This window comes from Staurois parvus, unplaced genomic scaffold, assembly GCF_062004578.1.
Source record: "Staurois parvus isolate SC_StPar_1 unplaced genomic scaffold, SC_StPar_1.0 ptg000642l, whole genome shotgun sequence".
Taxonomy (NCBI): domain Eukaryota; kingdom Metazoa; phylum Chordata; class Amphibia; order Anura; family Ranidae; genus Staurois; species Staurois parvus.
In genome coordinates, this window is record NW_028318438.1 from 332605 (window position 1) to 360426 (window position 27822).

The 27822-nt window shown below is 41.8% G+C and overlaps 1 protein-coding gene across 4 annotated transcripts in view; it reads right to left on the reverse strand.

Annotated features, from left to right (window-relative positions):
• The window catches only part of LOC149449016 (protein-L-isoaspartate(D-aspartate) O-methyltransferase-like), a 269416-nt gene that overhangs the window by 7669 nt on the left and 233925 nt on the right, over positions 1 to 27822 (reverse strand). For all 4 annotated transcript variants that reach the window (XM_089693942.1, XM_089693941.1, XM_089693943.1 and 1 more), the window contains 2 exons: positions 21212 to 21332; positions 1489 to 1574 (listed from right to left, as the gene is read on the reverse strand). In XM_089693942.1, the coding sequence (XP_089550068.1) occupies positions 1489 to 1574; positions 21212 to 21332 (207 nt within the window). The remainder of the gene's footprint in view (positions 1 to 1488; positions 1575 to 21211; positions 21333 to 27822) is intronic.

Consider the following 27822-nt stretch of genomic DNA (forward strand, 5'->3'; position numbering starts at 1 on the left):
CCGTCCGAGAGGAGGGAGGGAGGGAGGGGAGGGGAGGGAGAGGAGGGGAGGGAGGGGAGGGAGAGGAGGGGAGGGAGGGGAGGGAGGGGAGGGAGAGGAGGGGAGGGAGGGGAGGGAGAGGAGGGGAGGGAGGGGAGGGAGGGAGGGGAGGGAGGGAGGGGAGTGGGCGCCCGGCACACAGAAGAGCCGCATTTAAGCTTGTAAAGAGCCGCATGTGGCTCGCGAGCCGCGGCTTGCCGACCACTGGTCTATCACATAAAATCCCAATAAAACACATTTAGGTTTTTGATTGTAACGTGACAAAATGTGGAAAATTAAGGGTTATGAATACTTTTTCAAGGCACTGTATATGCATGAGATTAAAGGATAAATTCACCTTTGGGAACATGTTACATATTCCACCCTAGAAATGGGTGGAGCATGTAACATGTCCCCACCCCTGCAGCCACTGCCCGCTTTGCTGCCTCTACTGACAGCTAGCAGGGAATCTTCTTCCCCTGCTCGCTGTCACGATTTATAAAAAAAAATAAAATAACGCGGCTGTGCAGGGCTCCACCCGTCCCACCGTGTCATTTATTCACAGTACTGACAGCCTTTACGGTAGTTGGCTTATAGCTCTCAATGAACTACCATGGCGCTGTTGAACGCTCTGGTAGTCAATTGTCTCTTCCTGTCAGTGTGAAACTGCCTGCTTACATGAGGTACGAGCAGACAGATACACTGGCAGTCTGCAGGAGTCCTGCATGACACCTGTAATTTGATGAATCTCATGGATGCAATGCTTTACAGGCTCCAAGTACAAAAAAATAATAAATGCACATTTTTATTACCTACAAAAAGATGTGCATTTATTTATTTACTTTTTTTAAAAGGTAAACTTATCCTTTAAAGTGGAACTAAGCCCTACTTTACAGCCAAGGAAGCTGCCATCCCAACCTCTGATCTGCAGCTGCCCATGTGATCATCTATGGACACCAGAAGTTTGATGGCTTGACAGGATAAAATATAAGCACACTAGTAACTGTAACAGTTATCATTCGAAGCATACCTGGAATAGGAAAGAGTTAAAGAAGAACTAAGGTCTTCAAGTCAAAGCAGGCAGGCTCTTTATTGTAGAAGAGATATGCATAGTCCTGTACTGTATGAATAAAATGAACTGTTTGGCAGGAGCTACACTTAATGAGGAGGAAGGTTAAAATACATTGATACTGTTGAGGAAAGCACTATTCTGCAAAAATATAGGGTGGGAAATATAAGTACTAACGTGAAATTTTAGTTAGGGCTGTTCTGGAATATATTTGAAGGGCTATGTTCAGCTCCATACTTATAAAGCCTTGCTCACATGTAATGTTTCTGCTGCCATCTACAGTTTCAGGTTTCCAGGAGGAAATATTTTGATGCTCAAGGTTAAAAAGACAAAATATAGAGCATTATGCTCTACAGACACAATTCATTATCAATTACACATGACATTCTTTTTATACTTACCGCCTGTGGTATCTTGGCAGCTGCTGCACCTACATGAATTGCATCATATGGACCTTCCTGAGGATAGCCAAATCTACCATCGCCCACTAGAAGATTGGATAATTAAAAGTCACATGAAGTTTTATTTTTTTTTTCTACAATCAGGGCTAAATTTATTGCACTAAATACTCTGGAACCTGCATGCACAGAACCCCAAACCACCTTCTTTACACAGAAAAATGATTTTTTAAAATACACTTTTAGGAACTGACATTTGACTCCAGTTCCACGTGACATTAAAGAAATTTGGTTTTACCTTAAAAACTACTTCACATCTTCACACTTTACAGATACATACTTAAAAGTGAGACTCAATCCCCTCAACATAAAGGTCACGGGAACATGACTGTAAAGTTTGCAAACATCCATATATGATCATCAGGATCTCAGGCAGCATTAAACTTTTTTCCCACCTGGGGCTTCTTGGGAAGCAGCAAAAGCTCTTGTCTGTTAAGCCTGGTACACATGGTAAGTTTTTTTGCATTCAGCCTGTACTAACTATTCGCTGATCGGATGGCAATCGGCTGCTTGTTTTCCAGCATGCTCGTTGGACAGAAGCTGGTCGTGAGATCGGCATCTGTCAAACAAGGACCTGTACACACAGGCCAAATGTTGGCTGGTATCTACTGTAGCAACTGACTTTACCCCCTTAGCCCCTTTGTCACCTCTCTAACTTTTTGGCCCATATCCTGTTATTGTTCATCCTCCATGCACCCCTCCACCTCTATCTAACTCCTCAGTCCTACTTCATTTTGGGTTGTTCATAGCCAATCTCTACCCCCATTGTCGTGTTGCTCAGTAAGCCACCCTACCTCATTTATTAGTTAGCAAATATTTTACTCATGTTGTAGGTCTTGCACTTAAAGTTTTGACACACTGTTGGAAATTGTGTATATCGAGTCTAGGTTAAGCTCATACCTGATATTGTTTGTGCAGCTCTGTATTTCTCCTAATTGTAAAGTTTTTGAAATGTGTTGTAGTCTATACTATTTACATACCTGTGCTGGCAATGTGATAACTTAACCACCTCCTGCCCGCCATATAGTAATATGACGGACGCAAGGCGGTTCTCTTGTTCTGGGAGGACGTCATATGACGTCCTCCCATTCTAACCGCACATGCGCGGCTCCCGGAGCACGCAGCGTGGCGATCGGCGGTGCGCTGTGTCCCTCGGACACAGCGGATCACCGATCCACGGAAAGAGCCGAAGATGTCAGCTCGGTCATGTGATCAGCTGTGTCCAATCACAGCTGATTACATGTAAACAGGGAAATGCCAGTTATTGGCATTTCTCTCCTCACGAGCTGTCACGCTGACAACTTGTGAGGAGAGGAGAGCCGGTAAATCTGCATTCTTCGGAGGGGACATGTACACAGATCATCAGAGCACTGATGATCAGTATGCCCTGATGATCTGTGTAGCCCCAGCAGTGCCACCTGTCAGTGTCCATCAGTGCCAGCTCTCAGTGCTCATCCATGCCACCTGCCTGTGCCCATCAGTGCCACTTTTCAGTGCCCATCAGTGCCACATAGTGCCCATCTGAGCTGCCTTTCAGTGTCACCCATCAGTGCCAGTCAGTGTCACCTATCAATGCCAGTCAGTGCCACTTATCAGTGCTGCCTATCAGTGCCACCTAACAGTGCCATTCAGTGCCACCTATCAGTGCCATATATGAGTGCTGCCTTTCAGTGCCCATCAGTGCTGCCTATCGGTGCCACCTAACAGTGCCATTCAGTGCCGCCTAACAGTGCCATATATGAGTGCTGTCTTTCAGTGCCCATCAGTGATGCCTGTCAATGCCCATCAGTGCCACCTACCAGTACCTCGTCAGTGCCAGCTATCAGTGTCCATCAGTGCAGCCTATCAGTGCCCATCACTGCAGCCTCATTAGCGCACATCAGTGAAGGAGAAAAATCACTTATTTACAAAATTTTATAACAAAAACTAAGAAAACTTTTTTTTTTTCAAAATTCTCAGTGGTTTTTGGTTTAAGAAAAAATAAAAAACCCAGAGGTGATTAAATACCACCAAAATAAAGCTCTGTCACAAAAAAATGATAAAAAGTTCATATGGGTACAGTGTTGCAACAGTGCTGAAAGCTGGAAATTGGCCTGGGCAGGAAGGGGGTATAAGTGCCCTGTAGGCATGTGGTTAAATCAAGGGTTAAAAATAAAAAAGTTTTTTTTAATAAAAGTGTAGTAACAAGAAGCTGTCATTTGCTTTGATAATCTTTTTTACACATTTTTTATTTGGGGGTGGGGGGTTGTTAAAGTGAAACTACTCTTCAACCACTTGAATACCAGGCCTTTTCTGGAACTTTTGTTTACATAACAATTAGTATTTTTTTAGAAAATTTCTTAGAACCCCCAAACATTATATATTAGAGACCCGAGAGAATAAGTTGGTGGGTTTTGCAATTTTTTTTTATTGTCACATGGTATTTGAGCAGCGGTTTTCAAATGCAATTTTTTTGGGAAAAAAATACATTTATTAAACAACTTTAATGCAAAAAAAATACAATGCATAACCCAATTTTTTGTAATATATAAAAGATGATGTTATGCCGAGTAAATAGATAACAAACATGTCACGTTTTAAAACTGCACAAACCCATGCACCAACGACAAAACAACGTAAATATTACTATCCATAGGTGATGCTTTAAAAGTGTTTATAGGTTACCTCATTAGATATACAGAGGAGGTCTGGTGCTAGAATGACTGCGCATGATCTGCCATTCACGGAGATACTTCACATGTGTGGGATGATATCTGTTTGCGTGTGTACAGGACCGACACATGCTTTTAACATTGCACACAAGCACAGGGGGGCAGGGGGGCTTGAACTAATTTTTTTGCGATTATTAATTAATTTTTTTACAAACGCTTTAACTATGTAGCTATGAATGCTATTACAAGCATTCACTATTAGGGCTCGTTCACACTAGGCTGTTTTGCCAACGCTTGCCAAACGCCCCTATAGCGTTTGGCAAGCGTTGGTCCGGTGTTTGCGGAGCGTTTTTTAACGCTCCGCAAACGCCGCATGCGCGGTTTAGCGGCGGTTGCTAGGCGTTTGCCGAGCGTTAATAACGCCCCACAAACGCCTATAATGCAGTTTGAGTGGTGTTACCGCTCCGCAAACGCCCCGCAACCGCGTCGCAACCGCACCGCAAACGCAGGCCGGGCGTTTGCGGAGCGGCACCATAGACGAGAATAGGAGGCTTCAAAGCCTCCTGACTCGTCCAGAGGCGTCCGTTTTGCCGCGACGCAACGCGACGCGACGCAAACGCTCCCGTTAGAATAGCACCATGTGCTGTAATGTGCAGAATTGGCAGAGGCATTTGGGAAGCGGTAAAAACGCTTCCCAAACGCCTCTCTGCCGCCTGCACACAAGGCTAGTGTGAACGTAGCCTAAGTCTGGCTCAAAAAAGACAAAAAAAGTCCATCCAGTTCAACCATTAAAAAAAAAAAAAAAAAAAAAGTTATAATCCTACACCCACAGTTCATCAAGAGGAAGGCAAAAAAGCCCAGCAAAGCATGATCCAATTTGTTCCTGCAGGGGAAAAAATTCCTTCCTGATCCCCCTGAGAGGCAATCGGATATTCCCTGGATCAACTTTACCTATAAATGTTAGCATCCAGTTGTATTCTGTGTATCTATGAAATAATCCAGGCCTTTTTCTAAAGCAATCCACTGAGCTGGCCAGAACCAACTCTTGAGGGAGTCTATTCCACATCTCTCACTGTGAAGAAACCATTCGCGTGGCTAGTAAACTGCGCTGACTGCTAATACAAGAGAAGTAACCGTTGACTTTAAAAAACGGTAATGGGATGCCTGCAGCTGGTGGTTCAAACTCCAGCAACATATTGGTACGTCACTGGAGCTGAAGTGGTTTTTAAAACTATATAAATTAACAATCCTCTCCGGGTCAGAAAAGAAATGGATTATGAAACATCCTATTGTTTCCTAAACTGAGTGGTAGAGAGTCTGTCTCTCATCACCAGAGATGAAAAGCTCACAGCTTTGTTGTGGAAGCTTAAAACTGTACTCTTCAGAAACCTCCTAGTGTGTTCCACACATTGTATCCTCTTGTTTGCAAATGTTGCTTCCTTGCAATTTTGACACCTTTACACCCCGGTCACATAAAACCCTACTTTACTGTAAGTCGCACGATTTCAAAATCGGATGACATGCCGAATTCAGGTGCGATTGCAAGACATCTGACACAGATGTCTATGCAAATCGCACCAAAAGTAGTGCATGTACTACTTTAGAAAATCGGTACAGCTCTGACCAAGTTGGAACTGCATTTATATGACCGCTCTAATTGCGGACAATAGGCTGTGATTTGTAAGTCGTATGGCAGACTGATTTGCAATGAAAATTTTATACAGAACTGAATTAGCTTGAATAGCAATTATAGAGATATATTTATTTAAACACAGTGGACTTTTTTTTTTTTTAACTGTTAGAGTCCCAGGTGCGGTTCAAGAATGATGCAGGTTTAGCAGTTATTTGTTCCAGTGCATTTTTAAAATGGCACTTGCTCGCAGCAGGTCCAAGTTACAAATCAGTGTTGGCACCACCAGCTATCAGTACCAGTTACAGTCCAGTACAAAGCCCAGAAGCTGATCAAGTTATCCTCTAGGCTTAGCGCTGGACCACAGCTGTTTCTTATGAATAAGAGCACTCCATAGCTGAGCACTCTAACACAATGCTCCTGCATTGTGATTAACACAGTAGTGCTGTGACGTCAACTGATTTTTTTTAGGTTTCTTTTGAAAGCAAATAAACAGCCAATTTATACGGAAATCACACATGCAACATGACACATACTCGCACAATTAAAGGGAAACCACAAGGAGTTCTCATTAACTACTTAGTTTGGGTTGTGGCTGTGTTGTGTTTACCTTAAAGATCAACTCCCAGTAAAATAAAAAAAAATGACCCTTGCAGTGTGGCTCTCCTGCCTTCTGGACTGCAAGGGTTATATGCTAGTTTTTGTCTATGGGGAACAGAAAAAGCAGGTATACTTACCTTAGCCTTTTGCTCCCCTGGCAGCAAGTGTTGTTCGATGTTCCAGGTTGTGGGCAGGCCTTCAAGGTTCTCCGGCTCCTCGTCCCTCCATTGTTTGCAATGATGCCACAGTGCCTGTGACTCACAAAGTGTCGAAGAAAAGCAGCTTCAAGGGGACTGGGTGTACAGCTGTGAGAAAGACTGTGGGAGTGAGGCATAAGGTAAAGTATAACTGCCTTTCCTGTTTTCCTCCTGGATTAAAGAGTATGTAAACCCAACATTTCCTATTCCGGATCTACCTTGCATTTGCATAAAAAATTATCCTGTTCTCTTTGTATTAAAAAGTGCAGCGCTAATGAACAATATGTCTATAATGGATCTGAGGCTGACTACAACCTCAAATAGAACCGTATGAAGTCCAAAGAAAAAATGTCCAATAATAACAACAAATGGATAAAGCGGTGACTTTGTTACTCCCAGTGAGGCACTCACTAGATACCGTGCAGGAAATATAAGAAATGCGCACCCACCAGATGTGCGATCTGAAAGCGCATCAATATAAGTCAGAGGTCCCCTTTTGTCCTATGGAAGGTGCAGCTCACACTGGGCAGGCTCTCACAATAATGGCGCCTTTAGAGGTCTTCTTTACTGGTGAAGGCTGCGGTGGGGGTCAGCACAAATGAGTCACTCTCCTCTGGGTCTCAGGGTAGTCACCATTGGGTCCTGGGGGATTAAATGCTCGACGTGGAGCACAGAATAGTGGCCATAGTGTAGTAGATCAAAATCTCAGATTTTTATTAATAATTCAGAGTAGTGAACATACATAAAAAGAACTTGGAGGCCTTCACCAGTAAAGTATATGTAAGGCATACAGCAAAACTGTTTAAAACTGTTCAAAACACTAACCAGCTGGATAGTTATGGAGGCCACCGGACCTCCTTGATCCGGTGGCGTGACGTCTCAGGCGTGTGTGGCTCCTCCTTAATGCACACAAAGTGCATTCTCAAAAGGGGTGATGCCAAAGCAGCCTGGACGTCTGTGCTGCGCTATTTATAGAAGTGTTTGGCACTAAAAACGAGCGAGCGCCATTTTGCCGGTGACTGGCATGAACTGAGCATGTGCAGAAAGTTTGGGCGCCATTTTCTTGTAGCCCTCTCAAGCACTGAGCAGCTGACAGCTCATAGAAGTGTGCACCGGCCCAATGGTTGAGTTGGTCACCCTAGGGTAGTGCCCATACATCAACAAGGCTTGATATGGTGGTTATATAGTGGATGACTGAGTTCTGTGAGGGCTCAGTATCCGCGATCGTGGTCATCCGTAATGCGCATGCGCGAATAAGGGCGGGCGCCAATATGAAGCAGTTGATATCTATTTCGATGTTCAGGCTGGAGGGGGTCAAGGTCTTCATGTTATATATCCATCGGGTCTCCATCTGTGAGACCAGCCTTTTCTTATTATTACCCCTCCAATGGCTCTGAACGAAGTCAATGCCCAAAAATTTTAAATGGGATGTATCTCTCTGATGGTGGTATCTAAAGTGTCTTGAAAGAGATTGGTCTTTAAAACCCTTTTTTAATATTATTAACATGTTCCCTGAAGCAGTCCCAAAGCCTTCTTGTGGTGCGGCCGATATACTGCAACCGACAAGGGCATTCTAAAAGATATACTGCGTAACGGCTATTGCACGTTATAAATGTTGAGATGTCAAATTTATTCCCAGTTTTGGAGGATGTGAATGTTTCCATTTTTTTTTTTTTTTTTTTTTTTTTTTTTTTAGAGGATTCTTGCTTTGTCTGCATATTATACATTTTTTGCATGGGAAGAAGCCTTTCAAATTGGAAAAACAGAGTAGTCCTAGGGGGCAGATCAATGATGTTCGGAGAGATTCTGTTCCTTAATGTGGGTGCCTTCCTAAACACAATCTCCGGTTTGTCTGGAAGGGCCTTTGAGAGGACAGGGTCTGCTTTAAGGACATCCCAATTTTTCTTTATGATGTTAAGTATCACTTTGTGTTGGATAGAGAAGGATGTAATAAAAGGGCAAAACATTCCGTCTTCTTGGCTCGTCACATTGGACAGCATGGTATCCCTATTTAAGGCAGCCACAGAGTTTAATTCCTTGTCTAATGTCTCTTCTTTGTACCCTTTTTCTAGGAACCATTGTTTTAAGATATTTGCTTTTGCATGATATGTAGTGTTCTCTGCACAGTTCCTTGTTACCCTCATGAACTGGCCTTTAGGTATCCCGCCAGCCATGAGGGGTGGTGGCAACTATTTATTGGGATATAACGGTTTCAGTCAGTTGTCTTAAAGAAGGCTTCTGATATAAGGTATCCTCCTTTATTGACTAGAGTTATATCCAGAAAATTAATTTCGATGGTACAATAGTTAAATGTTAATTTAATATTGTGGTTGTTGTTCAATGTGCCGAAAAAAATAATCAAGGCTTCCTCTTCTCCTTGCCAAAGGAGGAATATGTCATCTATATACCATTTATAGAAGAGGAGCTCCGGCCATTCTCTGGAGTCCTCCTCCCACCTGGCCATAAAGAGGTTGGCCAGGCTGGGAGCGAACTTTGCACCTATCGCGACGCCTCTGGTTTGCAAATAGAATTTCCCATCGAACCAGAAATAATTTTTCTGCTTTGCGAAGTCTAATAATTCCAGCATGAAGGATTTATGCGCTGTCGAAATATTGTCAGTGGTGTTGAGATAATATTCGACAGCCAGCATACCATCTTCATGATTGATGTTGCTATAAAAAGGGAGGTGACGTCTGCAGTAACTAAGTAGGTTACATACTGTGGATCCCAGGTTAGAGTGCTAGTTTCATTTAATACCAGTTTTGTGTCCTTGATATACGATGGGGTGGTCAGAACTAAAGGTTGTAAATAATGGTCGATGTACTGACCTATTCTGGAACACAGAGAGCCTATCCCCCTGACTATGGGACGGCTGGGAGGGTTGATTGGGTCCTTATGTATTTTGGGGAGACAATACAAAATAGGAAGTCTGGGTGCCTTAGGACATAGAAAATCCTTTTCTTTTATATTTATAATATCTTTGGAATATCCTTTATTTATCAGATTCTTCAAGGCCCTCTTGTAACCAATCAGTGGGTTACTAGATAGAATTCGGTAAGTGTCTTTGTCACTCAAAATCTTATACACTTCAGACATGTAGTTGCTCTTACTCAAGACAACCACACCCCCTCCCTTATCTGCGGGGCTGACTACTAGGTCCTTCTTTTCCAACAGCATATTTAGTCCTAGGTTTATGTCCTTTTGGTTATAAGGACGTTTGACCTTAACTGATTCTACATCTTTTAGGATCAACTCCTTAAAAATGTTGACATGGGATTGCGTTTGTGGAGGGGGATTAAAAAGGGACGCATTTCTAAGATTGGAATTAGGAACTCTGTTAACATCATGCACCTTAGGTTTGCTCAAAAAATATTTTTTGACAGCTAATTTTCTCGTAAACCTATTTACATCGACATAGGTTTGAAACTTGTTAAGCCCTACTTTGGGGGCATACTTTTAACCTTTGTTGAGGACTTTTGGTTCATATTTTAAGTAGTTGCTGGCGATGGTCATCCAGTGTGTGTGCTCTGTATAATCTGTCCCGGGACCCTAGGAAAATGGCGCCCGCCTATTTTCCCTCATGCGCATTACGGATTACCACAATCGCGGATACTGAGCCCTCACAGGACTCAGTCATCCACTATATAACCACCATATCCAGCCTTGTTGATGTATGGGCACTACCCTAGGGTGACCAACTCAACCATTGGGCCGGTGCACACTTTTATGAGCTGTCAGCTGCTCAGTGCTTTAGAAGGCTACAAGAAAATGGGGCCCGAACTTTCTGCACATGCTCAGTTCATGCCGGTCACAGGCAAAATGGCGCCAAACACTTCTATAAATAGCGCAGCACAGACGTCCAGGCTGCTTTGGCATCACCCCTTTTGAGAATGCTCTTTGTTTGCGAAACGCGTTGAGGAGCCACACACGCCTGAGAAGTCACGCCACCGGATCAAGGAGGTCCGGTGGCCTCCATAACTATCCAACAGGTTAGTGTATTGAACAGTTTTAAACAGTTTTGCTGTATACCTTACATATACTTTACTGGCGAAGGCATCCAAGTTCTTTTTATGTATGTTGACTACTCTGAATTATTAATAAAAATCTGAGATTTTGATCTACTACACTATGGCCACTATTCTATGCTCCACGACGGGCATTTAATCCCCGAGGACCCAATGGTGACTACGCAGAAGCCCAGAGGAGAGTGACTCATTTGTGCTGACCCCCACCGCAGCCTCCACCAGTAAAGAAGACCTCTAAAGGCGCCATTATTGTGAGAGCCTGCCCAGTGTGAGCTGCACCTTCCATAGGACAAAAGGGGACCTCTGGCTTATATTGATGCGCTTTCAGATCGCACTTCTGGTGAGTGCGCATTGCTTATATTTCCTGCACGGTATCTAGTGAGTGCCTCACTGGGAGTAACGAAGTCACCGCTTTATCCATTTGTTATTATTGGACATTATTTCTTTGGCCTTCAAACGGTTCTATTTGAGGTTGTGGTCAGCCTCAGATCCATTATAGACATATTGTTCATTAGCGCTGCACATTTCATATCTTTTATGCTTGAGAGGTTTTATGGTTTCCTTTTAGTGTATCAGCTGCCCATGTTCTTATTGCTTTAGCGCTCGTTGGACCACTTTTATTCTGTTCTCTTTGTATTGCTTCCGTTGTGTGAAATCCCTGGTGTCCCTGCCAGTCCCTCTGCTTTCCTGTTAAAAGCTGACCACACTAATCATGAGACCACAGCGTGGCCAGTTCTCTAGTTGTGCTGGAACTCAGCCTGCTCTCCTCCAATGATCAGACTTCTGCTGACATGTCTTCCTTGCACAGCCCTTCACTTGCAAGACCAGTGTATGCTGTTTCTCCACTCTGAGCTCCATATGCAGCGGAGAACAGAGGGAATGTGATCACTTATAAAAAGGGGGAAAAAAAAGGTATTTATAATGTTTTTGATACATATACAAAAATGTTTTTCCTTTTATTTCTATTTTAAACTGAATGGTTTGTTTTACTAGGTGAGGGTTCACATACTTTAAAACAACCATTTAACCCTTGTAGTGCAGGAGAAGCCCCTACACCACACCTGCAAAGTAACCTCAACTCTCACCACAGTTCCTGACACTCATCTCCTTTTCTACATGCCTCCGCTGCCCCTGTGCTTGCTTAAAAAAAAGCAACAGGATTCACGATTTAAGGAATTAAATCATCACTAAGCTAGGAGAAAATTCACTTTGCAAAGTGAATATGTTCTATTTCCTTTCGTAAATAAGCCCCGTTATGTTGAGTTTTAGTGGTTACAGCCAAAATAGTGCCAATGATAGATACCATTTTTCCATATAATAAAAGAATGAAAGTCAATATGTACCCATTAAAGCAATATTATACTGGTTGACAGCTGTTAAAAAGAGAAGTTTTTGTTTTGTTAATTTTAAATCATACTTACCTAGATGGATACAGCATTGATTCGATGCTGCATCTGTTCCCCATGGGCTCTTAGGGTGAGAACTGAGCAATCAGACACCACTGAACGCTCAGTTCTCCCTTCCACTCTGAATTGAAAGTCACCGCTGTCTGCTCTGCCCTCCCACAGTGCTCATTGGAGCACTGGACTGTGGAGGGGGCTGGCTCAGACTCTTAGCGGCTCACTGAGAGACTGAGCCAGGTGCCAGTCCATGCTCCTGGGTGGATCCCGACCATATGGTCGGGATCTTTACCAAACATGGACCAGCTGAGTGACATCAGTGGACAGCGCTCTTTATCCTGCTGTGAGCTGAAAACGGGTCACAGGAGTGCTGAATGAAACTGCACTCCTGTGATCCACAGGAGAGGAACAGCCACACAAGCTTTGGCTGTACTTCTTTTAGCTGCTTGCCAACCGCATCACTTAGATGTACGGTGGCTCTCCTGCGCTGGATTGCATACCAAGTACGCAATCCAGCTCTTCAAGGGTGACGGTGGGGTCATGCAAGCGCGTTCAGCGAGTCCTGGCCAATGACTAACGGCCAGGACCCAGTGATTGGCGAAGAGGCTGACACGACAGAGCTCTGTGTATATAAACAATACAGAGCTCTGCCCTGTCAGCAGGGATGTGCAGGTCTTGGTTTCCCTGCAAAGCAAGGAATAAAAACCGGCTTATCCCCTATTAAAAGCATCACACTCTACACACGCAAAGCACTGTTAGGCATACATGTAACCTTTTGATAACAGCATCTGCTTAACAAAGAGAACAGCATCTGCTCTGCCAAGGAGGTGGTGTGACAGCAGTGATTATATCACATCCTCTCCTGTCTCTCTGCAGTAAAAGGAAACTACAGAGTTCCCAGCATCCACAGGGAATTGTAGTGAATGTGGGTGGGTACATTAGGTCTGTGCATGTTGAATGTGTGTGAGAGTCTCAGTCCGCCCACCACTGTAAGTGGGGTTGAATTAGATCACTGCTTCCTGGAGAAAGAACTACAGAAGGGACGTGCCAAGACTAGTGGCTGGGGGAATAGAAGGAATAGCAGCCACCAGTCCTACAAACATCAAACCAAAGAGAATTAAACAGTTTGATTTGAAAATGATACATATGTATATAGGGAAAAGCGTTCCCCGAACAAAGATAGTTTCATGTGGGACCATGCAGCTTTATCAAAAGGGCTTTTATTAGAAAAAACTAAACAAATGTGCATTGCACAAGTATACACACAGAAGCTGAACACACCACCACCATAACTTCACCAAACTAAAAATACAACAATGTCTCGTCACCTTAGCAGCTGCTCATACAACCTCCAACATACATACTTAGGGGAAGGGGTCGAGAAAAGAAGCCTGAAGAAGCCCAAGCTCATTGGGCAAAACATGTTGGACAGCACCTCCCTACAGAACTTGGCACCGAGCACTTCCTGTCATGTTTACAGTATACTGGATAGACTTTCACTACTGCAGCTATGTACAGCTTATGAAAAACGGACCCTGACGCCATCTACTGGTATAGTTATGGAATTACATGTGGCTTGCTGGAGCTAAGCCCAGTGAATACCTAAGGGTTGGTGAGAAATGGAACACTTGTGTATTTACACTACTATTCATGAATCTGGCTACTTGGTAACTGTGTGTTAACCACTTGCCCTCTAGAGGATTTACCCCCCTTAATGACCAGGCCTCTTTTTGCTACTCGGCGCTGCAGTAATTCAACGGATAATTGCACGGTCATGCAATGTTCTACCAAAACAAAATTTTGTCCTTTTTTCACACAAATAGAGCTTTCTTTTGGTGGTATTTGATCACCTGTGCACTTTTTATTTTTCGCGCTATAAACAAAAAAAGACGGAAAATGTTGAAGAAAAAAACTATATTTTTTACCTTTGGGTATAAAAAAATATATATTAAACTCAAAGTTGGTTATAAATTTAGGCCAAAATGTATTCTGCTACATGTTTTTGGTAAAAAAATCCCAATAAGTATATATTGATTGCTTTGTGTGAAAGTTATAGCGTCTACAAACTATGGTATAGATACTGCAATTTACGCCATTGTTTTGCTATACAGTGCTGCACTAGTTTAACTGACAATTGCGCGGTCATGCAATACGGTACATAAATTAAATTTATTTCCTTTTTTTCCACACAAATAGAGCTTTCTTTTGGTGGTATTTGATCACCTGTGCGCTTTTTATTTTTGGCACTATAAACAAAAAATTTAGAAAAAAATGTTTTTTTTTTTAAAAAACAATATTTTTTAATTTCTGTCATAAAAAATATCCAAAAAAAAAAAAAAAAAAAAAAACACATCACGAAAATTTTGTCATAAATTTAGGTCAAAATGTATTCTGCTACATGTTTTTGGTTAAAAAAAATCCCAATAAGTGTACATTGATTGCTTTGTGTGAAAGTTATAGCGTCTACAAACTATGGTATAGATAATGGAATTTACACAGCTTTTACTTTCTGACTGCCCATCACATTTCTTGAGGTGCTAAAATACCAGGATAGTACAAACACCCCCAAATTGCCCCTTTTCGGAAAGTAGACACCCCATCTAATTTTTTCTCACAAGGTTTTGAAATATAAAAAAAGAAAAGAAAAAATGTTTGTTTTTTTTCTCCATTTTCCAAAAACTTGTGGCAACAAACGAGATCTGCTAAATACTCACCATGCTTCTTATAAAATTCCTTGGGGTGTCTACTCTCCAAAAAGTGGTCATTTGGGGGGGTTTGGTGCTGTCCTGGCATATCAGGGCCTCTGAAACTGTGATAGGTAGTCAGGAAGTGTAATGAGGAAATAAAGCCCTTTAAAAGCCTGAAGGTGCTTATTGGATTTTGGGGTCCTGTACTTGGCTAGACAACCAAAAAGTCTCCCACATGTGGTACCCCCATACTTGGGAGACTTAGCAGAATGTATTTTGGGGAGTAATTCCACATATACCCATGGCATGTGAGAGCAATAAATCATTTAAATGACAATTTTCTGTACATTTTTAAATATTGAATCAACATGCCTCTCAGCAAATAGTTTGGGGTGTCTAATTTCCAAAAAGGGGTTGTTTTGGGGGGTGGGGACATTCTATGCCCAGCATTAGAGGTTTATGCCACACATCACTCACTCTAACCACCTGAAGACCAAGCCTGACACTTTTTGTTCACATGAAAAAAAAAAAAAAAAAAAAAGTATTTTTTGCTAGGAAAATAATTGAAACCCCCAAATATTATATATATATTTTAAAGCGAACACCCTACCAATTATTTGGTAACATATAAAAGATGATAGTATGCCGAGTAAATAGATACCAAACATGACATGCTTTTAAACTGCGCATGGCCCCTGCAATGGCGACAAACTGCATACATTTTTAATATTCATAGGCAACATTTTAAAAGCCTTTACAAGCTACCATTTTAGATTTACAGAGGAATTCTAGTGTTAGAATTACTGCCCTTGATCTGACGTTCGTGGCGATACCTCATATGCATGGTGCAACTGCTGTTTCCATACTGGCACAGGGTCAACGCTCACAAAACACAGGTGCGTGGGTACTTTTTTTTTATTAAGTTATTTTGATTTTTTAAATTATTTTTACACTGTTCCTGTCATTTTTTTTTATCACTTTTAATGCTATCGTAGGGAATGCAAAATATCCCCTAAAACTTCAATTGGCATTGTCATATTCTTTTTTGAGAAATCTGGGTTCTATCAGACTCTAGATCTCTCCTCTGCCCTTACATTATCTAATCAAACCAAGATCGGTGTGATCAGATGCTTTCCCAATTTACAAATGGTGCTGTTTATATCCTGCAAAACTGAAGTGATGAAATGCTCGTAGCTTCCGATTTCTTAGGCAATAGAGATGATTGACACCATTCTGGTCTCCAATCAGCTCTATGGTCAGCTAGCAGAAACACCGGCTGTATTCTCAGGTTGCCCCGATGGCATGGGACTGCCCGAGAAGGCCGTGGAAGGCAGTGGAGGGGGGGAGCATCGTCTTCCACTGCTTGTTAAAGCAATCCTGCAGCTAATTAGCCACTAGGATTGCTTTTACATGAAAGCCAATCGCCGTCTGAAAAAAATTATACCAGGATGATGCCTGCAGCTGTAGGCATCATCCTGGTATAACCATTCAAAGTCCAGTGATGTACCAGTACGTCACTGGTCCTTGTTGGATATATATGCTATGTTCTTTTTTTTTTTTGTATGCAGCCTGTGGGCTGAATTAAAAAAAGAGAAGAAATCTCTGCCAGAAAAAATGTGTGGTATGCCCACCATTAGAATGTACCACCCTGCATCCACACATTAGGTCACACGGTGCCACATGCGCCAGTTCCAAGATTGAACAAATGTCTAAATAGTGGCACACTTGAATAAAAATTGTCCACGTATAAGTGGTACCCCATATGGAAAAAGGATGACACCAAGTCCCAAACTATCTTGACACTGCTCCCCATGTAGTCTGGGCACCCAGGGGGCTCCACGTGACTATCTTTTCCCTCGTAAATCTGAAAATTATATGTATACCCTGTTGCCCTCTCACAGTTTGTATACATCTTGACCCCATATCTGGCACGCTTGGTGGGGAGAAATGGTTTGAATGCAAGGTGGCCAGAAACATTAATGAGGGAATCATCAACGCAGATTTTTTGCTGGGGAGTATAGACATCTGCAAATTTTTGGTTAAGGTGATTTACAAGGGGCCGAATTTTTTGGAGTTGGTCAAATTCAGGGTCACCTCAAGGATGACCGTGTATTGTTGTTGAAATGCATTAAACACATACTCTCATATCTATGCCTGGCCATGGCAGCAGAGAACACGGCATATGATGAATTGGGTCTATGGACCAATACAACCGCAATTCATTTTGTTTAGTAATGCCCATGTTGAGGGTTAGGTCCAAAAAAAATGTAAATTCGGAAACCGTAATGAGTTTCCATGTGAATGGTCTGGCGAGGTTTGAACTTGGGTTGGCGGCGATAAATTGTTGTGCATATAAAATGCTTTGATCCACAATCAATGCATACAGATCTTCCATGAAAAACAGCTCCAAAAAAATCAAGGGGAAGAGTTAAATTTGCGGTTTCCACCTGAATTCAGGGTTGGTCAGGGAATGGGGGAAGTACGGGTGCTGCAGAATTTGTGGGCTACCAATAGGGATTTGCAAGCACATCCGGAAAGATACTAGGGGCTCTATGGGCCTGTGTGCGAATTCTTGGTGGTTGTGGGACAATACTTGTGCTTGCCTCTGCACGAGCTTATACTGCACTTATGGGACTTGCCACGTCACCATGTCATACTGCAGTGCTGGTATGTGAAAGACCAGGATGTACTAGGCCACTGGTGCTCGCCAGTTCACCAAAAGGTAGCGCGGCACTAGTACTGGCACTCTGCTGCATATGAGAGTCATCAAAATTTGCTGGAAAGTGCTAACAGAGATCAGGGCTGATTCTGCCAACACTGCGGTTTTGTGTGCAATGTATCAAGTGACAGTGACCTACTGACACTGCACTTGGGGGGGTAAGCAAAGGGGCTAAATGCAGGTGCTGGCAGGTTCCGGGGCTGATCTAACTAACGCTGCATTTTTGGGGATGCTATACTAATGTGAACGCTGGTATAGAGCTGATCTGATCAAAGATATGGATCCGTTCAGGCACTATACTACAAATGGAGGTTTATTGTGTATGAGTGTTCCTGGCAATCAAGGTGTTAAAGGGCGTGAAAACCACGGGAGTGTAAATCACGTATATGTATAATATATATATATATATATATAAAAAAATTTTGATTTTGCCTCCCTGTAGCAGTATTTCTGCTATAGGGTGGTCAGGAAGCGGTTACATAAGCGGTTTGTGTTATGGAGCTGCGTCACTTTAACTGACAATTGCGCGGTCATGCAACGCTGCACCAAAATGAAATTTACGTTTTTCCCCCCATGAATTGGGCTTTCTTTTGATGGTATTTGTTCGCCTGTGCATTTTTTATTTTTCTGCGCTATAAAAAAAAAAAAAAAAAAAAAAAAAAAAAAAAAAAAAAAAGGGACTGACAATTTTGAGAAAAAAACCCCCAATATTTTGGACTTTTTGCTATAAAACATGTTCAGTAAAAAAAAAATTAAAATCAAATTTCATCATATATTTAGGCCAAAATGTATTCTGCGACATGTCTTTGCTAAAAAAAAAAATCCCAATACGTGTAAATGAATTGGTTTACGTGAAAGTTATAGCGTTTGCAAATGGCGGTATAGATATTGGATTTTTTTTTTCTTACTCATAGTAGTGGCGATCAGCAACTTATGCCGGCGATCAGCGACTAATGGCGGGACTGCGGCGGACATTCTGACACTGGGGGGGAACTGATTTGGGGTCACTGACATCACCAGTGACACCAATACAGTGATCAGCGCAGAAAAAAACAAAAACAAAAAACACTTACACTGTACTACTGGCACTGGGGAGGAAGGGGGTTAACATTGGGAGGCAATGAAAGGGTTAACTGTGTGAGGGGAGTGTTTCACTAGGGGGTGGGGGGTGTATGCTTCTCTGTTACACTCTGTTCCGGAAGGCTATGTCCAGCGATCCAGAACAGTGTGTTGAAAACTGACAGGGAGGAGAGCTCCATTGAAAACAATGCAGCCTTCCTCCCAGTCAGTGTTTGCTGGCAATCGGTGCCCTGGGTAGGGCGGTCGCGTGTCCCCTACCCCGAATGCGCACAGGGGCTGCCTTCTGCAGTATATGCACTGTGGGCGGTCCCCTAGTGGTTAATGGAGCGGATGGTGGCACATTATATGGCCTAAACTGGCCAACTAATTGAACATTCATATCCAGATTATGACCGGCAAGCCTCACTTGCAAATGTAATTGGATTCATCCTATAATTAGACATTATATATAGTTATGAGACAACCGGTCTTCTACCTGACTTCTATCTGTACTATATGGGGCACTACTGAATGACAATCATCCAACTCTTACATTCTATACATGGTTTCTTGCCCCATATGTTCCCAAATTGCACCTTTAGCCCTCTTGCCTTCTTCCCCGAAGTGTGTATGTTGGAGGTTGTGTGAGCAGCTGCTAAGATGACGAGACAATGTGGTCTTTTTAGTTTGGTGACATTATGGTGGTGGTGTGTTTAGTTTCTTTGTGTATACTTGTGCAATGCACATTTGTTTTTTCTAATAAAAGCCCTTTGATAAAGCTGCATGGTCCCACATAAAATGGTCTGTCAGGGCTCTGTCCACAGCAGAAGTACTAGGAGACCTGGCACTCCTGCCAGTACCTTGCATGGCCGCAGAAGTGCATGTTGGCGAAAATCTATGCGCATTGGTGCACGGACGCGGAACACGAAGGTGCACTGATGCATAGTTGCGCACGCATTGGCTCAGTTTGGTGCCAGACGGCCTTTATAAGGAGGCTAATCACTCCCTCAAATTGCTGGTTGATCTCGGGCTCCCCAGTACCATTGTCCGTGTTCCCTTATCATGATTTCCTGTTACCGACTCGGCTTGCTCTTGGACCTGTCTTCTCTGCCTGACGCCTGACCTGACCCGGGCTTGGCTATCGGATATTCTCCCCCGCTCTTCTGTGTATGACCCCAGCTATCCTATTGACTACGTCTGCTCCAATCTCCACCTGGCACTTGACCTTGGCTTTGAACCGACTATCCTGTGGTCCTCTGTTTCCCTGAAGGCTTGCATACCTCTCACGGGCGTCCCCTGTCTGCAGACTCCATTCCAGTGCATCAGCTGTGCTCCTGGGTGTACCTCTGACCAGCACTCCTACAGGCGACCTGTGCTACTTTGGGCCCGACTCCCGCTGTCCCATATCCAGGGGAGTCTAGAAATTAGCCACAAGGGAAGCCCTCTCTCCCGTGGCCTCCAACACCATGTATGTGATACTAAGATACTATCTTTGTTCGGGGAATGCTTTTCCCTATGCACATATGTATCGAGTATGAGTTTCAGTGACCACACCCATTAACTTTTATGTTTTACATGGGTCATACGATCATATGATAGCTGATATTAATGCTGGGTGATTTTGAATTTAATCCCTTCTATATCGGCTGTTCAGGCCCTTGGTTAACCTTTTTAGTCCTTGTATTTGTTTGATTTGAATATGAATAGGCTATTTCAGAGCAACCACTGAGTGAACCAGAATATTACATATTGAGTGAAGGTAAGAAAATCAGCAACAAGGACATGTAAAGACGTTTTTGCAAGCAGTTCTGCTTTTAAAATAAAATGGTACAACTCACTTACTGATCCCTGTATTTGTGATGCAATGTATAAAGCACACATTTATTATTACTATAGCTAGAGGGTCACATTTTAAAATAACTATCCTGACTTGGGCCTTTGTTAAAGAATCTATGAATACAAAAGTTTTCTTGAATAGAAAACATGTAGTTATAATATATATATGCCCCCATGAAAGAGGTTATGTCAATTTGAAATGATGTATTAAGAAAACCCCAAAAAACAAATAATGTTACCGAAGGGAGCAAAATCTTTTGTTACTTTGGCAGGTAGACAATTTGTTGTTTTTTTTTTTTAAATAGAGTTGTTTATAGTGTCTCTATAGTCAAACTGTAAAATCATATAATAATTTATACATTATACTTCAATTATTTCTAGCCTACTCCTTTTAATCTGAATGGTCTTGATGTTTGTAAACGTACTTTTTGTAGAATCTGAAACATTTCATTTCTCCAAATTCTGTGATATGTATTCACTATGCCCTGTGTGTAGACATAGCTGTGTCACAGAATTCACAGAGCCTGCCTTCTGAACTGCAGAGGTGCTGAGAGTTTCAGGAGGCAGAGTCAGTACAGAAATCACTGCTTGCAGGTAGCAAGGTACCATGGGATATGTAATTCTTAAAAATCTAAAAATCAAAAAAAGGTATGAGCAGAGGAGAATCCAGAAATTTGTGTAAAAATATGGCCAAAAGATAGGCAACACTCACAACACGAAAGGAGATTTTTCACGCATGCTTATATTGGATTGTCAACAATAACTATTGATTGTATTGCTAATAAAATGCTAATGTTATAAAATTAGAGTGTAAGCTGCGACCATGAATTTCCTTTAAATTTAATTGTAGACATGAACTCACCTATAAATTTAATGCGTCCAGAGCTCAGTAATGTTGGATCATCTTTTTTGACATTCTCAGTTGCATCCTGGACAAGTTGATCAATATGGTCAATGCCAACAACTTTTCCTGAGGGGCCTACCTAAGAAGAAAGAACATTTATCAATGGGCTTGTCAGTCTAAAAACTAGATTGTTGTGGTAACTTTGTTTTGTTCATCTTAAAACTGGCTTGAGAAATTTGAGCACTAATAACTAGTACCTTTTCATTGCCAATGTGTGATTTGCACCGTCACTTTTGCCATTTGTCTTGTGTGGTATACATCACTATAAAACTATCACACCCGAAATATACATTTATTACTAATTAAAAACAAATAGTATGTTACTTGACCTTCAAGGGAAGCTATTTTTTTCAGCAACTTTATTTTATTTTTATTAACATTTACAAATTAATGGTTAATCGTTTATAACATAATGGGTTTATCATGTTGTTCATTTGTATAACTTTTTTTTTTACAAAAAAAGGGATATATCATGACATTCAGTTTGAAAAACATGCTGAACTATGACAGTTGAACGTGATTTTATGGGAAGTTTGCTATTCTGGTCTATTTCTAACATAGCAGCAGAAAGATCTCTTACAGAGCTCCTGCTATTACACAGAGCTCCATTTGCTGGATGCAATTGGTATAAATGACCCTTCATATGCAATATTTCAGATTTACATTAATAAAGAAAATTAATAAAATGCATTTGTATTTTTAACCTAAACCGAACGTTTAACCTAACCCCATACACTTATCCCTTATTCCCAACCAAGTCACCACCCTTAAACCTCAAGTAAAATTTATAAGATCATGGTAGTATATATTGATACTGTTACGATCATAGATTACAGTGCTGAACATAGGAATGCATTTCATGTTTAAAAGAAGAAAATCTTTGTAATATATTAAGAAACAAATGTTTAACCTTTCACTAAGCTTGTCTTGAGACACAATATCATAAGTTAAAGCTGAACTCCAGGCAAATAAAAAAATAACAGTTAAAGTAGATTTAAACCCTAACTGAATGACATTTAATTTGCTGAAGCACTGTGCATCATAAACAATTGCAATTAAAAAAAGAAAAAATGTTTCACCTTTGTTCATTATTTGCTGCATCTATGTACTGCTGATTTGTTGCAGGCTTTTTGCAGCCACTTCCAATCTACATGCATGCACTCCAACAATGCATGACCTCTCTGAGGGTGGGTTTCCTGATGGTAACAACAGTAGACCATGACTGTGTAAAGTGTGTTGAAAGAGCCACTTGCAGTTTCAATCAGAAGCCCATGTGACAGGGTGATAAGACAATAAATAGGGAGACAGGAAGAGAGCACTGTTGCCCTACATGAGTGAACATAGACCATCATGACAAACTCACCAAATATTATTTATGCTGAAGATTTAAAAAACTCTTTAGAAATCATAACCGGTTAAAGATTATATGCTTTATATGTTAATCACATTTATATAAAACATATGGTTATGTATTCATTACAAAAATAAGTCCACAAATACTGACATAACTAAATCTGTCTTGAGATCGGCCTCCTATTATTAAAGTGTTACTAAACCCAGGACCCTGCATTCACTATATCTGGTCTACCACAGTACACAGGACATGGAAATGCAATTATTTTAGTAAATATAAACTGCTAAATACCTTTTCTCATCAGCAGTTAGAGCAATATTGTGACTTCTATCAGTGTCCAGCTGAGCACTGGTTAAAGCTTGTAGGAGGCATTTTCATTCTGCTCTAGGAGGATGCAGAACCCCCGATTGGTCCTGTGCTGATCAAATGCACGCTCCCAAGCAAAAAAAAAAAAAACCCTCTAGCAATACACACCAAACTGAGCATGTGCAGAGTGTCTCCATATGATAGGTCTTATCAGGAGATAAGGGGGAGACACTGGAAGAAGAGGAGGATCAGAAAAGTCAGGATCAAACAGCCTTTTTACACAATGCAGAGGATTAACCCCTTAGGTTCCACAGTGAGTATAACAAGCATGCTTTACTGCATATACAGACTAATTTTTTACGGTTGTGGGTTTAGTAACACTTTAAACTTGAGAGAGGGAGTGGCAGCACCTGGAGTCAATCAGGCTGGTGAGCAGAGACCGTGTGCCGACAGGAAATACGCTGAAATAAGGAAAAAAGTAAAGAGGGAGGACTTCTCAGTGTTCTGCTGCTCCTTCATCGTCCAAACACTAGCTGAGGGCATGGAATTGAACAACTGCATTGAATAACAGCAACCGTCTGGATCTTTAATCTGGCCGGGTAGGGTTGTAGAAATCTCAGGTCCATGGGTACACTGCGCTGTGGATGAACGGCAGTGGGGCAGTGTGAAGGGACTTTAAGCTGTTGGCTTGGAGTTCACCTTTCAAGTTAAATGCCAGGCAAACAGCTAAACACAACATTCACATGACAGCCCTGTCAGGCAGGGAAGGGGTACTGCTTTTTCTCTTTAGCAGTAAGGTAACACAGGTTTTATCAGTCCAGCCAGTGAGTGGACAGTGAAGCAAGAAGCAGCAAACTGATGAGCTTACCTCTCCATCATTCTGCTATCTCTCCTGCTATCAGCATGTTTATTGCTAGCACATGGAGCACTGCAACACAACTGACAGCCTTGTGCTGTTAATCCCTTCCTCAGTCTGAAGTCTGCTGTACAGGGGCTGCAAAAAGCTGATACCACAACAAATTGAGGTCCCTGCGTTAAAGCCCAGGACACAAGATATCTTTGTAGCAGTCGTGCACACAGATGGATGCAAACCTCCATTTTGGCAAAGGCCTCCATCTTCTATCAATTCTCTACTCCCAAATCAGCTACACCCTACCTTCACTGAGCTCAAAGACATTCCAGGTAGTCGTAAACCAGACATCACATTCAACATCCATTTTCCCCTATGATTACATATCTTGGAATATGAAAGACTTACATAAAAACCAGGCATATATTCAGACCGGTCACTTTAATACAAGTCGTCTGATATATTACACCCCCTAGCTGACACAAACAGGAGAGCAGAATTGATATCTCCTTAACCATCCCAGCTGGTATGTCATATTTCATATCTAGACGTTCAGCAGATGATTCTCCGTAGTAATCTACCCGTGGATAGAATGTTACATGTACCTAGGAAACGTTATTGATCATAGTATAATTTGGCAGGGATTTGGTCATAGCCTGAGCTCCCCGCCTACAACATCCCTTCCCAAATGACGCGATTGGTTCTCTGCTTTAAGGAGACACCCTGCTGAGTTCCTAGAAAAAGGCTGTTATGCTTGAAGCAAGTTAAGCTGAGCTGAGTTGAAGTTGAAGAAGCTCCCTTTTAACATCGGAACTAACTGGGAGATAAGGCCCTTTTGCTCTTACACTTGAAAACTGCTTAAACCAAGGCTGACGGCAAGTACTTTATCCCTCTAAACCTCTGTTATCTCTTTGCTGTATTATTGCTTATATATATATATATATATATATATATATATATATATATATATATATATATATATATACACATCACATCTTTTTCTGTAAATATTTTTATTGCACCCTTTTGACCTTTTAGTAATAAATCTTACTTTCTGAAAGTGTTGAACAGTTTCTAAAGCTCTTTAATGCAACTAAGAACCCCTGTCTCTGAAGAGCGCTACTGTGTGTCTTTAAACTTCTGTATACCCTGCCTGCGGTGACAGTGGTATACAAACGATTATTCAACATCATAGTGTTATTGCTGATTTTGCCGAGTTTCCTCTCTCTGTACAAAAAGGAGGTGGTGGCAGTGTGAAGGGTTAATTGCGTAATTAACGTGACTCAGTAACAATCGCTCTCAGGCTGCAAGTAAACAGATTGTGGTCCATTAGCTAGAAAATCTTTGTGCAGGGTGCAGCTGGGTGTGGCATTGTTACGCATGTGACAGTGCAGGTTTAGATTGGCTAGTCCTTCGGTCACGTTTGGCAAGAAAGGCTGGGGTCTGACACCGAGATCGTCACAATCTTCTTTCTCATATCATACTCTATACAGATCTCCTACTTTATTAGAAAGTGGGAGAAAGAACTCAATATTGAATTCTCACCCCCTCGACTCCAAAAAAAATGTTTTGACTCTCCCAAGTCTCAACCATAAGCTCTAAAATTTAAGAGTCTTGATGCAAGTTTTTAGTCAGATGCTATAAAATGCCTTCCCATTTAGCGCAAACATTTTGGGACTCAATCTCTCCTCGGATTCAGAAGCCCATCTTTAAAACATTTAGGAGTATAACCTTCACCTCTTTCATGACATGCCCTTGTCTTTCAAGTCTTTTAAAAAACAGTATTACTCAGCATTTACTTATTGCAGCTAAAAGCCTGATTCCAAGAATTAGGAAACAAACTGCTTGTCCCACCATCTCAGAATGGAAGATATTATAATTGAAGCTGAACACTGGATTCACAATCTTAAAAAACAAACAAATTTAGGGATATAGGGATGGGATGGATGTACTACTCCTACAAGATTCTGCGAGTAATTGAAATGTAGGTACTTGGGAGTTTGATGGCTTTTGTCTGAACCTGTGTCATTACTTGGGTCACCTGCTGGTGGCACTGTTGTTCCCAGAGTCAAAGGGTGCAGTTTCAGTGACCACCAGCAGGTGTCTCCCAGCTGCTGGGCTGTCCAAGTAATTAGGCTGCACTTGACGTGGGCTGCTGGGAGGTATATAATCCTGCCCCCGACTGAATGGATAAGTTCACCTTTTAACAACAAATAATAAATGCACCTTTATTTTGCAGGTAAAAAAAATGTGCATTTATCATTTTCTCTTTCTGAAGCCTCTAAAGCATTGCACCAGCAATCAGCAGATCGCTGGTGCCGTGCAGGTCTCCTGCAGACCTGTCAGTGTATCTGTGCGCCTGTACATCTCATACAGGCAAGCAGATACTTACTGACAGGAAGACTCAATTAACTACCATGGCGCTTGAACCTGTAGTGCTCTCATTCACAGAATAATGTGAATGAGTGATGCTGCTGGGGGGAGAAGATCCCCCGCTAGCTGTCACAATGGGCATCAGGGGTTGGGGGGGCCTGTCCATTCGTAACATGTTACAGCCTGAATAAGGGTATAACGTAACATGTTACAAAAGGTGAAGTTATCCTTGAAGTTCAGTGCTTCAGTGTTCTTCCTGCAAGCTGTCTCTGCCTGATCCCTATCCCTGTTCCCGATTCTTGTTCCTGTGACCTACTCCCTGTATCCTTCATCCTGCTCTCCCAGTACTTTACTCCCTGCTGCTTGCTTCCCATCTTACTTCTGACCTTGCCCTGCTTATGTGTGCTCCCTCCATTTCTATATAGTTAGTTAGGTTATCGTTTGGGTTGCTGCACTTTCACGTCTATTTTGCCAGTTTACATTGTTTATTGGTGTTTGCATTGTAAAAATGATATTTATGTCAATAAACGTCATTTAACCACTTGCCCTTCTGAGGATTTACCCCCCTTCTGAACAGGAAATTTTTTGCATTACGACGCTGCGTTACTATAACTGCCAAATTGCGCGGTCATGCAATGCTGCATCCAAATGAAATTTACGTCCTTTTTTCCCCACGAATTGAGCTTTCTTTCGGTGGTATTTGATCGCCTGTGCGTTTTTATTTTTTGCGCTATATGAAAAAAAAAAAAGCGACAATTTTGAGAAAAAAAAACAATATTTGATATTTTTAAAAAATCAAATTTCGTCATAAATTTAGGACAAAATGCATTCTGCTACATATATTTGCTAGAAAAAAAAAATCCCAATACGTGTAAATTAATTGGTTTACGTGAAAGTTATAGCATTTACAAATGGCGGTATATATACTGGATTTTTTTTTCAGCCATCCAGAGCAGTGTGCCTGAGCCAACAAGGAGGAGGACTGTTCGAAAACAAAGCAGCCATTGAGGGAACCATAAATGCCAACATGTCCTGTGACATACTGAAGCAGAGCAAGATCCCCTCCCTTTGGAGACTGAGCCGCAGGGCAGTATTCCAACATAACGACCCCAAACACACCTCCAGACAACCACTGCCTTGCTAAAGAAGCTGAGGGTAAAGGTGATGGACTAGCCAAGCATGTCTCCAGACCTCAAATGTGGGGCATCCTCAAATGGAAGGTGGAGAAAACGCAAGGGCTCTAACATCCAGCAGCTCCGTGATGTCATCATGTAGGAGGACTCCAGTGGCAACCTGTGAAGCTCTGGGGAACTCCATGCCCAAAAGGGTTAAGGCAGTGCTGGAAAATGATGGCCACACAATAGTGACACTTTGGGCCCAATTTGGACATTTTCACTTAGAGGTGTACTCACTTTTGTTGCCAGCGGTTTAGACATTTATTGGCTGTGTGTTCAGTTATTTTGAGGAGACAGCAAATTTACACTGTTATACAAGCTGTACACTCACTACTTTACATTGTAGCAAAGTGTCATTTCTTCAGTGTTGTCACATGAAAAGATATAATAAAATATTTACAAAAATGTGAGGGGTGTACTCACTTTTGTGAGATACTGTAAAAAATAAAAAAACATGTTTAAATTACTTATTCATAAACACACAAAAATACTGTAAGTAAACTATTTTTAC